The sequence below is a fragment of the Nannospalax galili genome, unplaced genomic scaffold (genome assembly GCF_000622305.1).
Source record: "Nannospalax galili isolate Female #2095 unplaced genomic scaffold, S.galili_v1.0 scaffold252, whole genome shotgun sequence".
NCBI classification, from domain to species: Eukaryota; Metazoa; Chordata; class Mammalia; order Rodentia; family Spalacidae; genus Nannospalax; species Nannospalax galili.
In genome coordinates, this window is record NW_008333886.1 from 4,277,655 (window position 1) to 4,291,756 (window position 14,102).

General features: G+C 45.4%; 1 protein-coding gene and 1 pseudogene across 1 annotated transcript in view; one reads left to right on the plus strand and one right to left on the minus strand.

The window, feature by feature from the left end:
* Window positions 1–586: 586 nt before the first annotated feature.
* Window positions 587–1,310, minus strand: LOC103730565 (annotated as a pseudogene).
* Window positions 1,311–3,083: 1,773 nt separating this feature from the next.
* The window catches only part of Rnf125 (ring finger protein 125), a 28,374-nt gene continuing 17,355 nt past the window's right edge, over window positions 3,084–14,102 (plus strand). Inside the window, exon 1 of the mRNA XM_029561479.1 lies at window positions 3,084–3,565. Coding sequence (XP_029417339.1) covers window positions 3,400–3,565 — 166 coding nt within the window. The 5' untranslated portion in view covers window positions 3,084–3,399. The remainder of the gene's footprint in view (window positions 3,566–14,102) is intronic.

The window sequence follows — 14,102 nt, forward strand, 5'->3', positions numbered from 1 at the left end:
AAGACAAAAAGGGCCAGCTGTGGGAGGATGGGGAGGTGCAGGTGGCAGCAACAGGAACTCCCAGTGGGTTCCATGAAAAGGAAGGAAGGCCCTGAGGGTAAAGAGTGGACAATGAGTGACAGACCTCCAAAGTCATTGTTATGAAACTGAAACCTACGTACACAGACAATGCATTGCATTTAACGTCATGGTCCACAGTAATCAGTGAAAACAGTGCCTCCTAAACCCAGAGATGGTGAAAAAACTCATCCAAAGAGGAAGAAGGTGAAGAAGAGGAGATGCCCAGTGGCCAAGGCAACAGCTATCCACTCCATTGGGTCTTGCTCCTTATCTTGGGAGCAAGATCCCCAGGATCTAATAGCACAACATAAAGTAGGCTCTCCTGTTAAATGCTTTCAGAATGAATAAAGTCAGGGACAGCACACATATTGTTAACAACAAATATAAAGAGAGGCAGTTTGTGTGCAACACAGAGGGCCAGGCCTCTGGTCTCAGTGGGCTGCTCAGGTCAGGCACCTGCAGCTAGGGCTGCCAGGTCCACAAGGACGTCCTATTCTATCTGGAGCCGCTAGCCTTCCTGTCTTCCTCAGTTGAAGACTTCTGCTATTCCATGGGGCCAGAAGTCAGTACAGTGTGTGTGTGGGGCAGCATGGTTCCACAGAGGCAGAATGGAAGTTCTTGGCCACACAAGACAAGTGCATCTGGATGCCACACATCTCACAGCTCTGACCCTGAATGAGCAGGCTGTGGCAGATGTTGCATTTCTTCACGGTGTCAGGATAGGTCTCTCGGATGATCTGCCCCATCTCCAGGATGGCCCGGCCATGTAGGGTGAACTTCCTTTCCTTGCTCCGCAGGAATTTCTGCAATGCCTGTTCTACCTCCTTCTTCCTCATCTTTTTGCCTTTGAGTTGATGAACCAGGTTCAAAATGTTTGTGGAAGAGGCAAATCCAGTTTTGGAGTCAATAATCAGTTCCAGAGCCTTTCTAAACAGATGCTGCTCATTCTCTGCAAAATCTGCGTCCATTTTGGACACTGAAGTTGTAGCAAGATTCATCAGGGCATAAATGGGTCTCCCGTCATCATCTGTGATTCTTTTCTTTATCTCAATATACAAAGACTCCAAGACACTGTTGATATTGTTGATGGAGTCCTCCAACTTATCTGCAGCACATTGTGGTCATGGACCTTGCAGCAGTGGTTCTGCAAGCCCTGACCTCCCACTCCTCCAGCATGCTGCGTGTCATCAGCAGCTGGAGGAACCAGTGACATCTGTCATAATTCCCACTTTTCCTGCACTGCCCTGCATGTTGGAGGGGGCAGGACCCCAATAGCCAGCCCTAGGGTTTCACTCTTAATTACATTTTACCTCTGATGAAATTTCTGCCAATGAAAATGATCTGCCACTGGGGCAATAGTGGCATGACTGTTCTAGGGCTAATCAACAGATTTCTGGTTGGATTTGAGGCCTGGTCTGCAGGAGAGAATACTTGCCTGGTTTGTGAACCTGGGCAGAAGCCTATGGCTAGGGAGACTACAGGCCCTAGTGGGGAATCTACTGATGTTTTGCTAAATGGACATGTAGTCAAACTGTCTTCTAAATATTTATTTTTACCCATTGTCTAGTGCTGCTCTCAGCCTTGGTCAGAGAAGCCTATTTTTGCAGCGGTTGATGGTTAAAGTAGAAACTCATAACTGGTCAAAATGTTGAGAATAAGTGACTATTAAATACCCAGTCTTACATGGGACATCTATATCCCCCCTGCCCCTAAGGCCCAGGGACCATCTCAGAAGAGGAGGTAGAAAGACTGTAAGAGCCTAAGGATGGGCAGGAGTGCCGTGAAACTGTCATTTGGATATGTCATGGCTCTTGCAGTCAAGCACACAGTAACTGTAACCACTGCACAAGATCTGCACACATGTGTGCACGCACACAATAATAGGAGTCAGAAGGAAGGGGGGTCAAGAGAGTAATAGGGGGTGAATATGAAAAAAATTATTTGTGTTTGTCAGATGGAGAGACCAGAGACAGGCTTTACACTCACATTTGTAATTCCAGCATTTAGGAAGCTGAGGCAGGAGGATTGCTGTTAAGTCCAAGGCCAGGCTGAGTACAGAGTGAGGCCGTTTCCAAAACGGAAAAGAAAGGGCTGGAAATGTAGCTCAGTTGGTAGACTGCTTGCCTAGCATGAATGAAACCCTGGGTTTGATCCTCAGCACCCTAAAAACTGGACCATTCCATCACGTGGGAAAGATCAAAAGTTCAAGGTCCTCAGTTACATATGGAGTTTAAGGCCAGTCTAGACTACATGAGACCCTATCTCAAAACAAAAAAGGAGGCTGGAGTTACAACTTAGTGATAGCATGCTTGCCTTTCACACAAGGCCTGATAACCATCCCCAGCATTACAAAATAAAATAAAAAAATAAAAGTGTAGCCCGGTGTGGTGGCACACTCCTTTAATCCCAGCACTTGGGAGGCAGAGGCAGGCGGATCTCTGTGAGTTCAGGGCCAGCCTGGTCTACATAGTGAGTTCCAGGACAGCTGGGGCTACAGGGAGACCCTGTCTCAAAAAGACCAAAAAATAAATAAATAAAAATAAAAGTGTGAAAAAAAACACAAAAAAAGAAAAACTGAGAGAAAATGCGTGAAGTTCATGACATTATTTTATTACGTATTTTGTAGTACTGCATGTAGTATGTGGTGTATTGTGTATTTTTTCCTTACAACTGCATGTAAATTTTTAACTGTTTCAAAGTGTTTTCCCCTTCCTGTCCGGCTCCCAAACCGCTGGGATTACAGTGCCGCCACACACAGGTGAGAATTTTGGTTTATTTACTATTTATTTCAGTACTGGGAAACAAACCCAGACCTCTTACTGAGCTATATCTAAATTTCGTTTTTCCTGAGAGGGCTCATTCCGTAGCTCAGGCTGGCCTGGAACTGCTGACTTTGCAGGGGTGTGCCACGACCTGGGGACTCTGGCAGGGCTGATTCCCAGGAGGGGTATGAGGAAAGGTTCCACGGCCCCGGGCTACCTCTCTCTGATTGGAGTAGCCGCCCCCACACGGTGATTAGCAGTCTCGGGAGGCGCTCGATAGGTTATAGGTCGTCTCCGAGGCTTACGGTACCCGGCTGGAGGCCCGATAGGGTCGTGGAAGCAGTGGGTGTTCTCCGCCTGTCGCGGAGCAGGGCTGCACTTTGCAGAGGCGTGCGCGTCGCCCCGCGGTGGGTTCGGGTTTCACCCTCCCGGGACCCGGAGCCGAGCTGCGCGCGGAGGAGTGTTTGGCTAGAGCGGCGGGCGAGGCGGGAGGCGGCGATCCCGGCTGGGCCGAGACTTCCTTCCTCCCCGGCGGGCACCGAGCTCCGGCCGCCCGCGGCGTGCGAGCTGCGCTGCCATGGGCTCCCTGCTGAGCAGCGACGGCGCCAAGTCCGCGCAGGTCGCCGCCACCCCGCGGACCCTGGAGCGCAGCGCGGACCCCGAGCTGCCGGTCACCTCCTTCGACTGCTCCGTGTGCCTGGAGGTGCTGCACCAGCCGGTGCGGACCCGCTGCGGCCATGTGTGAGTGTGCGGGGCTCCCGTGGCGCGCCCACCACCTCGCGGGGTAGGGCGGCTGGGGAAGTGCAGGGCACCGGGTGGGTGCAGGAGCGGCGAGCCCATGGGAAACCGGTGCAGCGGAACCTGCTCCAAGACCGGTCCGAAAACACAAGTGTGTTGGGGGGGCTGTGGGGGTGCGGGTGTGGGTGTGGGTGTGGGGGGTGGAGTTTGCAAACGACTCCCCTCAGCCCCGTTTGCGGGCTGGTAGGGCAGGGGGCTCCCGCCACGCACACTGGTCTCCCTGATTTTAATCCATCCGACTGTGCTCCCTCTCCCCTGAGAACCGGGGTGGTTTTGTTTTGCTGCACCTGTGCACGTGTTCCGGAACTCGAGCTACAGGCCATGGGTGCAAACGGTCCATTCCCACTCTGCGTCCCTTTCCCAAAACGTCCTGGCCCACGGGTGTGAGTGGCGCTCTGCAGTCCCTAGTTTAACAATCGGTTAGGGTGGGGCTTGGAGTTTGGACGGGCCAGCCAGTAAATGCAGGCGTTTAAAAAACTCAGCTACAAAGTACTGGGAGGTTTTCCCTAAATCACCGCTCCACAAACCGAAAGTATAGTTTAAAACAACTTTCTTTAAAATCTCGTGCTGTGTAATAAAACCGCGCTGTCATCACTCTTACTGCAAAGCACTGGTTTTACGAAGGATTCAGAATCAAAGTCCCTTATGAAATCGGTATGACTTTAGGGTGTGTTTTAGTAAGTAGAGGTGGGCTTCGGATGTGTGAAGTCAGAAGGTCTTTTTTCGTGGTCACATTGGTGTGAGTTGGGCGTGTGCATGCACAGACCCCAGCTAAGGCCCAGGAGATGTCATCTCTGTTTCGTGGTCTGATATAGAACCAGAGCAAACCCACAGTTGATGACTTATCAAGAGACAAATCACTTACTATAAATGCATATGCACAAAGCTGGTTTGTTGGTGTTCGATTTTTGAGACTGGGTCACCCTGTAGCCCCAGCTGGCCTAGAGCTCTCAGTCAAGAATAGACTGATTTTGATCTCACAGAAGTCAGCCTGCCTCTGCCTCTGTGAGCACTGGCTGGGATTAAAGGCCTGGGGTACCACACCCAGTGAAAGCTGTTTTCAAAAGCAGTTAGGTGAGCCAGGCCTGTTAGCTCTCATCTTTAATCCCAGCACTGGAGTTAGAGACAGGTGAATCTCTGCATTTGTGGCCAGCCTGGTCTACATAGGGAGTTCCAGTCCAGTGAGGTCTATGCTGTGAGACCTCTCTTTTCTTTAAAAAAAAAAAAATGCACTTAAGTGATGCTGGACTCCTGGTGTACACAGGAAGCAGTTTTTCCCAGTGCCCAGCAGTGAGCCAGAGAGAATGCTGAGCTGCCCACAGTGTTCCAATCAAGAGAGATCTTGGGTTATTTGATTATAGTCTTGGACTGTTTCTTTCAACTTTGTACTTTAAACTCTAACCTTACACCTTGCACTTTGTACGTCTTTTCTAGTTAGTGATGTTTCCCAGCTTTGACATACCATCCAAGGGCCAGGGTGCCGGTCTGGGATACAAGCACTACTTACTGTGCGGTGGGTAAACTACATTGATTAGTTCAGGGAAACAGTAGTCTAAAGAGAATCACACTTAAGGGGTTAATTTTTTTTTTTTTTTTTTTTTTTTTTTTTTTTTTTTTTTTTTTTTTAAAAAAAATTTGTTTTGTTTTTTGAGTCTGGGTCTCATGTAGCTTAGGCTGATTCAAACTCATTATGGGGATGATCTTGAACTTCTTCTGGTCCTCTGGTCTCTATCTCATGAGTGCTAGAATTACAGACCTGTATCACCAAGCCCAGTTTATGAGGGACTCAAATCCAGGGTTCTATACATGCTAAGCAAGCACTCTACCAGCCAGTGTGAATGGAATTTGTGATCATAACAGTCACTAGGCAAGTGCTTTATCACTGAGCTATATCTGCAATATTTTGAGCTTAACCTTTATTAACATTAAAGCTTTAGAGTTGAGTCAAAGATGAATGATGAGTCTTAAATCAATTCTTTCCTATAGAACTGGAAGGGCAGCTTTGCTATAGAGTCATCTGAGTGGCGATTGTTTTCTGGGTTTGGATTTTAAACATTATAATTTGTTGTTTACAAATCTCTAACTTCTAAAGGATTCATTTGCAAAATGTTGCACTTATTTTTGTTTAATCTTTTTTCTTTGTTTGAATGAATAGGAAACTGGACAGTCATAAAATGGCATAACCAGAACTGGACAGACTGTCTCCTTTCCCTTAGCTGTTCTTTGTTTTGACAAATCTATGTCTATTGTTCTGTCTGGGCAGAATTTCCATACTCCTTTTGGCCAACTTGGGCCCCTTCCATTTAACAAATGTTAACCAGAGTCCCTTTTGCACTGAAGACTGTGAGCACTGTTAAAACCAATTGTACATCCTAAATGAATTACTCTTTTCCATTGAACTTAAGTAGGAAAATGAAAAAAATTGCAAGTGAAGTCTCTCAGTTTTCATGATCCCCTATCGAGATCAGATTATAAACTGTACTGTTTATGCTGATTTTAGTTTATAAATGTATTGCAAGTCAAACAAGCATAATAATACCAGTTCCCTGGATGGATGTATAGATGATTCTTTATAAGTCTGATTGTGACACAGTGGCACCAGAGCATCATAGAAAGCTGTTTGAAATTCAACCCAGCCACTAGTCAACTTGTGACCAAGGCTTTAATCTCTTTGAATCTCAGTCTCTTCCTTTGTAAAATATGGTGAATAATGAGATGTCATGAACGTTTGAAATGGAAGAGAAGCCATTAAGAAAGACTGGGGCTGGGAATGCAGGACTCAGTAGTAGAGTGCTTACTTAGCATATGTCAAGTCCTGGAAAACTGATCACCAGCATCACACATACAAAGGGCTCAAACATAGTTTCTGTTTGCCTCAGTCATTTCATAAGCAAAGTGCCCATGAACAGGTATTATTGTCATCATCATCATCATCATCATTTTGGGACAAGGTCTTTAGGTTGGCTTGAAACTCTGTATGTAGTCAAAAATGACCTTCCATCTTACTCCTTGAATTTCTGATGCTCTCGCCTCCCTGTCTGCCAAGTGTTGAGATCACAGGTGTGTGCAACACCAACCAATTTAATGTGGTGCTAAGGATCAAACTTAGGGCCTTGTTCATGCTAGGTAAGCACTCTACCAACTGAACTAGATCCCCAGGCCTGTTTTCTTTTTTTTTTAATATATAAAAATTTTGGATTTTTAATTAATTTATTTGGGTTGGGGAAGGACAACTTGCAGGAAATGTTCCCTCCTTCCACCATGTGGGTCCATAGCATTGAATTTAGGTGGTCAGGCTTGCTGGTAGGCATCTTTACCCACTGAGCTGTCTTGCCAGTCTTTGTTTTGTTGTTGGAGACAGGGTCTCATGTACCACAAATTGGCCTTGAATTCACTGTGTAGGCAAGGATGACCTTCAACTTCTTCCAGCTCCCAAATGCTGTCATTACAGGGATGGTCTACCAAGACCAGCTTAATGTTTTATATGTATGAAACATTATATATATATATATATATATAAACATTGTGTGTGTGTGTGTGTGTGTGTGTGTGTGTGTGTCTATGTGTGCAGGCATGTGCCAAGGTAGTGTGGAAGTTGGGACAACTTGAAGGAGTCAGTTCTGTCCTTCTACCATGTGAATTGTGGGAATCAAACTCAACTTGACAGCAAGCACCTTTAACTTCTGAGCCACTTCTGGTCCAGTGTTTTATGTTTTAAATCAATATGAATATTCATTCATATTGATATACTCAGTTGTTAGGGGGAAAGGGCTTCTTAACATTGCCTTGTCTAATATTGTCAGAGAACTAGGGAAGAGAGGAAGTTAATGACTAGAATTAGAAATTAAACTAAGAAAGAGCCTGATTTCACAGTTAAGGAACAAAGGGCTGGGTATGTTGCTCAGTGACAGAACACTTGCCTCATTGTGCAAGACCATATGTTCAATGTTCAGCACCAAAACAAAAAATAAAATAAAATTTAAAAGATTAAAAATAAGCTGGGCGTGATGGTGTATGCCTTTAATTCCCAGCACTTGGGAGGCAGAGGCAGGTGGATCTCTGTGTATTCAAGGCCAGCCTGGTCTACATAGTAAGTTCCAGGCCAGCTGGGAGACCCTGTCTCAAAAAAAAAAAAAAAAGATTGAAAATAAAAGAAACAATTCTTTGAGTTATAGCTACAACCTGGCACAGTGGTATATGCCTTCAATCCCAGTACTCTGGAGGCAGAAGCAGGCGAATCTCTGAGTTCAAGGCCACCTTGGTCTACATAGCAAGTTTCAGGCCATCTTGAGCAACAGTGAAACCCTGTCTCAAAATAAACAAAAAAAGAAATGGTTCTTTGTGTGCTGTGGGCAAGCCTGCTAGTGTAGACCTGTAACCTCAGCCACCTGAGGGACTGAGGCAAGACAACTGAAAATTCAGAGTGAGTTAAAGCCCAGTCTGTCAACTAAGTGAAACCCTGTCTCAAAATAAGAAGAGGGGTGGGGAGATATAGCTCAGTGATATATCACTTATGTCACATGCATGAGGCAGTACCACACACTCACAAAAAAGAAGAAACAGCCAAACATTCCTTTTCAGACGGGATATGGTAGACTAGGGACAGAGATGTTAGGACAACTCCCAGGATTTAATGAACTCAAGAACCATCTTATTAAATGCCCAGCAATCTGATAAAGGAAAATTAAAGTGAAATACCTATTGCTGGGCCTGGTGGGGCTTACCTATGATCCCAGCACTTAAAAGGAAGAAGCCAGAGAAGTCAGCCTGGTTATCAGGTTTCAGGCTAGCTAGGCCTGCATAGTGAACTCTGTCCCCCCAACAACATTGAAAACAAATAAATAATCAAATACAAATATCCCAATGGTCTTGTGGAGTAGGTTTGGGAAAATAGCCGAAAGCTAAAAGTATTGCCTAAGAAATGGTCCAGAGGTTCTTGTTCTCTAGGTGGAATCTGGCAAGCTTCCTGGTGAGTTGGGGTTATTTTTGGTTTTTGACGTTTGTTTGTTTGTTTGACACAGGGTCTTGCTATGTATCCCAGCCTGGCCTGGAACTTGAGATCCTCCTGCTCAGCCTCCTAAATGCTGCAATTATGGGTATATACCACCACATCAGGCTCTGATGAAGTTCCACCTCCCCATTCCCTTCACTGAGGAGAAAACCAAACTCAGGCCCTTGAGCTTGCCAGGCAGGCACTCTACCACTGAACTATACCCCTAACCACAGTACTTTCGTTCTTAGAGATATACAACCCGAAGTCTTCTTTTTAAATATTTTTAAAATTAGATTTATGTGTATGAGTGTATGTGAGTGCACCTATGTTGTGCAATGCCCAAAGATGTCAGAAGAGGGTATCGGATCCCCTGGAACTGGAGTTACGGGTGGTTTTTAGCCATCATGTGGGTGCTGGGAATTGAATCTGGGTCCTCTGCAAGAGCAGCCAGTGCTCTTAACCCCGAGCCATCTCTCCAGCCCCTTTAAAAAAAAATTTAGAATGAAGTATTCTTATCCCATTATTTATTATAAGTATTTGTTATCTATGTATATATTATTGATTCGGGAGAATTCTCTAGAGAAGCAACCAATGAGAATGTATGTCCATGTGTATCTGTATTTTCACCACCTGGAGGTATAATTGCATCTGGTTAAAAGGCAGTAGACAGGAGTTTTGCGGCTTTTCCTGGAGAGATGTGAACAAATACCTGTGACAGGCCAAAGAAATTACTTTACCCAAGTCTAGCTTGATGAAACAAAGAGTTTATTGGGATTCCTTATAGGAGCAAGGGTTACTCAAAGGCAACTGCTTCTCCAGAAAGCTGCATTCCTGGACCTCCCTGGGCAACTTGGACACCCACCTCTTTCCCAGCGATTATTATGGTTATATAACTTCATGGGGTGCCTCATGAGTCTTGTAACTGCCCCTCAGTCCTGGAAGTTCTGTGAGCTTCCTGAGAATATTAGTTGCTTTTCTTGTTTCTGTGAAAGAATACCTGGGTTTTTTTTTTTTTTTTTTTCCTTTTTAAAAAAAAAGTTTATGGATTTATTTTTTATTTTATGTGTATGAGTGTTTTGCCTGCATGTGTATGTAAGTGCATTGCAGTGGTTAGAAGAGGGTGTTCCATCCCTGGAACTGGAGTTGGGGATGGCTGTTAGTTGTCATGTAGGTTCTGGGAATTGAACTCAGGTCCTCTGGAAGAACAGCCAGTACTCTTTTATATTGATCTGAGTGTGCTGCTGATCAGATGAATTCAATGTGGAGTGAGGACCAAGAATGACTTCAGAAGGCCTTTCACGGAAGGCACATGCCTGTAATTCCAGCACTTAGGGGTAGAGGCAGGATGATCAGAAGTTCAAGGTCATCCTCTGCTACAAAGTAAACTGAACTAGCCTAGACTACATGAGACCATGTCTCAAAAAGAAAAAATAAAAAAACTGAATACTCACAGTTTATGCCATCCTGGGGGTTGAGCCCAGGGCTTCATGGGCTATATGCCCAGCTCCAGTGATCTAAATTTTTGGTGGATTAGCCACCAACTATCCATGCCCTGGAAGACCATCCCAGTGTGTTTGGTGAATGGGTCATTCTGTGATGAGTGAGTCTTTTGAGCCACTACAATCCAAAAATCATTGCTGTAGTAAATGAATGTGGCAGTGCGGCATTAAAAAACCAAGAAAGGACTCAATCTTTCTGATTTCTCTCAGAGCTGCTCCTCTGACCAAAGGACTTTCTCTATATCCATTTCAATAGTACATCCTGCAGGATATGAGAATGGAAGTGAAGACCTTTGTCTTATCAGGGAAGGTTTTTCTCTTTCTGACCCCTACTGACCCAGAACAGCACACATAGCTACAACAGATGATCTCAGTCATCCCACCTGCGGCAATGGTATTTTCACAACACACAGACACACACACACAGACACCCTTATTCTGGGGTCAGGGTCAAGGAAGGGTCATGAGCAATGGGGAGCATAACCTAAGATTAAAGCTATATGCTTAGTTTAGCTTGTAAAGTTGGTTACAAGAGGAACCCAAGGCTTACTAAGCTTGTTTACATAGTTTTCCTGAAGGCTAGCTAAATTTAAATGAGCGGATTATACAGTAGAAAGGCTGACTGAATAGTGTCAAATGATTTCAAAATGAAGAACTAAGTTTGGTTGCAAGGACAGGTGAAATTCCCATTTGTAACAGAAGGCGTTCTCAGAAACGTCATTCCCACAAAGAAACCAAGGCTCCGTTTTAAGACACTGCCACTTCTCAAAGGTCTGGTCATTAAGTGTTGGGTATTAGCTGAATTGATGAGTAAAAGGGATTCCCAGACAAAATAGTTTCTGTAAGTTGGTGAAGGAAAGCCAGCACGCACGCCTCTAATCCCAGCACTCAGGAGGCAGAGGCAGGAGGATCTCTGATTTCAAGGCCAGTCTCAGAAAAAAAGTTGGTGAAGGAACTCTCCGTCCATAGCAACCATCACCTGATCTCATGTAGTTTTATGTATTTTGGGTCCATGATAGGTATGATTTGGGTAATTTTTGTTAGTTTATTTCTTTTTTCCAAACTGAGATATAGCCAGGGCTATGTGACTCTAAGCAGGTCTGTTCAAGGGGTGGGTTGGAGTTGAAGAACCAGGAAATGTGCCGTCTTTTACTTCTCAGTGACTCTGTTTGCTTATTCAGGACTTAGTCCCTTCCATTCCCCCTGAACAGGTCACCCTAAAATCTTTTAGGAGATAGCCTGAAACTGAGGTGTAGATGTAACCCATTTTCACTATGTAAATCTAGAGATAAGCTCCAGTTTCTCCCTCAGAAAGAATAACATCTGGCCTGAACTTTGGGTCCCTGCCTCATGTGCTGCCTCTTGGCCGGGGCCTGGTTTAGGAGGTGAGCAGAAACAGAGCTCCCTTTTGTGTGAAAGGTCCACCAACATTACCAGTTAGATACAGCTCTGCAGAGGAACTGCTGGCCTGCGGGCTTGCTGTCTTCAAAGATAACAGGGGTCAGGTGGAAATTCAGCTAGGTGACAAAGGCAGTGCTCAGGGGAACGTGATCGGGTTGAGCACAGAAATGCACCAAAGGATTTTTATTTTTATTTTTTGAGACAGAACCTTGTTGGTTCTCACTGTGGTGTTCAGGCTAGCCTTAAACGTTTGACAGTCCTGCCTCCCAAGTGCTGAGATGCTGACATCACAGGTGTGTACCACCAGGTCTAGCTTTTTCTTGTTGTGTTTTTTTAAAAACAAGGTCCGTATGTATCTGAGGCTTCCTAGAACTCCTGGTGATCCTCCTGCCTCAGTGTCGCAGGTTCGGAGATTACCTGTGGCATGCAAAGGAAATCTTGGGAGGGCCTGACTAGTGTGATCCACTGTTGAAGGGGGACTGGTGTTATGTGTTGCCATATAGTGGAATATTTTGCCTGCAACTCTATCTGTAGATAGTAACTCCCCTTACTTTCACTTTCAGGATACCAGCTGTCTTTTTTTTTTTTTTTGGTCTTTTTGAGACACAGTCTCCCTGTAACCCCAGCTGTCCTGGAACTCACTATGTAGACCAGGCTGGCCTGGAACTCACAGAGATCCGCCTGCCTCTGCCTCCCAAGTGCTGGAATTAAAGGTGTGCGCCACCACGCCCAACTCTTTTTCTTTTTCTTTTTTTTTAATTCTGTGTTTAAGATAGGTTCTTATTCTAATCCAGACTGACCAGGAACATACAGATCGGCATTGTATCGGCACACTAGTGTGAGGTAGCTTTATGTTCAGTGTGTAAGTGAAGGGTTAGCTCTGCCACCCGTTACCAACAACCTCTTCTAGATCCCTAGCCTTAGACTCCAGCTCCCCTTTGCTTCTCTTCCCTTTTACAGTTCGCTTAGGGTTCAGTTTTGCTCTGTGAGATTGGGGATCTGCCGCGCTCCAATGCCCTCAGCTGGGCTTTCCCCTGTGGCCTTCCAGCACTCGACCGGGCTCTTCTTACCACAGACTTTTATTTTTGTTTTGTTTTGAGACGGGGTCTCCCTGTAGCCCTAACTGGCCTCCTGGAACTGGAACTCACTATGTAGACCAGGCTGGCCTCAATCTCACAGAGATCCATCTGCTTCTGCCTCCTGAGTGTTGGATTAAAGGAGTATGCCACCATGCCCAGCTGTTACAGGGGATTTTTGGCTAATTGCTTAATTTAGAGAAATAGAAATGGGTTCATAAAACAATAAATAGGAGTGATGTAATTAAGTTCCCAGCTGGCTTCAGGGTTGGCTGAGTCATTATGCAGTTCCTCATTGATTTCCTTGTGGGGCACTATAACCTTTGTGCAGAGGCAAGTGCCAGAGTGAAGGGCCCACCCCTCCTCAACACAAGTGCCTTCAGGGAAATGGAGATGCATCAGGCTAGTGAGACTAGCTTCACAAGCAAAGCCAAAAAATTAGATTTGTGCGTGAAATCTGATTTTAAAGCCGTAACAATGTGTTCAGAGTTTTTCTTTCCTTTTTAAGTTACATTTATTTATTGAGGTGGCTAGGTGAGTGTGCCATGCTACCCATGTCATAGGGGTCAGGACAAGCACAGGGCTCAGTTCTCTCTTACTGAGGTTCGAGGGCTTGCACTTGGGTCCTCAGGCCTGGGGCCTTTTCCTACTGAGCGTCTCACTGGCCCACTTTGGTGGCTTTTTAAGACTGCAGGCCACTTTCACCCATCCTCAGCCTTTATCTTTCAGCTGCGTTCTTGTGCTGATCTCACCTTTTAGGAGAGGGAGGCAGGGTGGAAAGAGGAATCCCTCATCTCCGTAGGTTTGCATGCATTTCCATCCCTTGGGCTTCTTTTCAGAAAGACAAACACAGTTTTTGAGACAAGGTCTCGTGCAGGTCCCTGGACTCAACTCTTTATGTAGCTGAGGATGATCTTGAACTGTGGATCTCCCTGCCATCACCTCCTAAATGCTGCTGTTACATGCATGCACCACAATACCCAGTAAGTTTATTTAAGTTTATGTGGTGCTGGGGACCTGACCCAGAGCTTTGCACATGGTAGGCAATCATTCTACCAACTGAGCCACATCCCCAGCCATGACATCAAGCTCATTTATTAATGGAAACCTTGGGAAATATCAGGAAATTCTCCACTGATTATTTCAACTTTCTGACCCTTTACTGGGTACCTACTATTGTGCCTGGTCTATGTAGGCAGGACCAGTGTTCTAAATGGTCCTGGCTTATATTTCTTTCTTTTTTAAAATATTTTATTTTTATTTTATATGTATGAGTGTATGGCCTGCAAGTGCACCGTGTTGTGCAAAGCCCATGGAGGTCAGAAGAGGGCATCGAATCCCCTGGATCTGGGATTTTGGACAGTTGTTAGCCACCATGTGGGTGCTGGGAATCGAACCCGGATCCTCTGCAAGAGCAGCCAGTGCTCTTAACCATTGAACCATTTCTCCAGCCCCCTGGCTTGTATTTCTATCACTCTTCTCACAGAGTTACTGTAACTGACCTGTCATCACA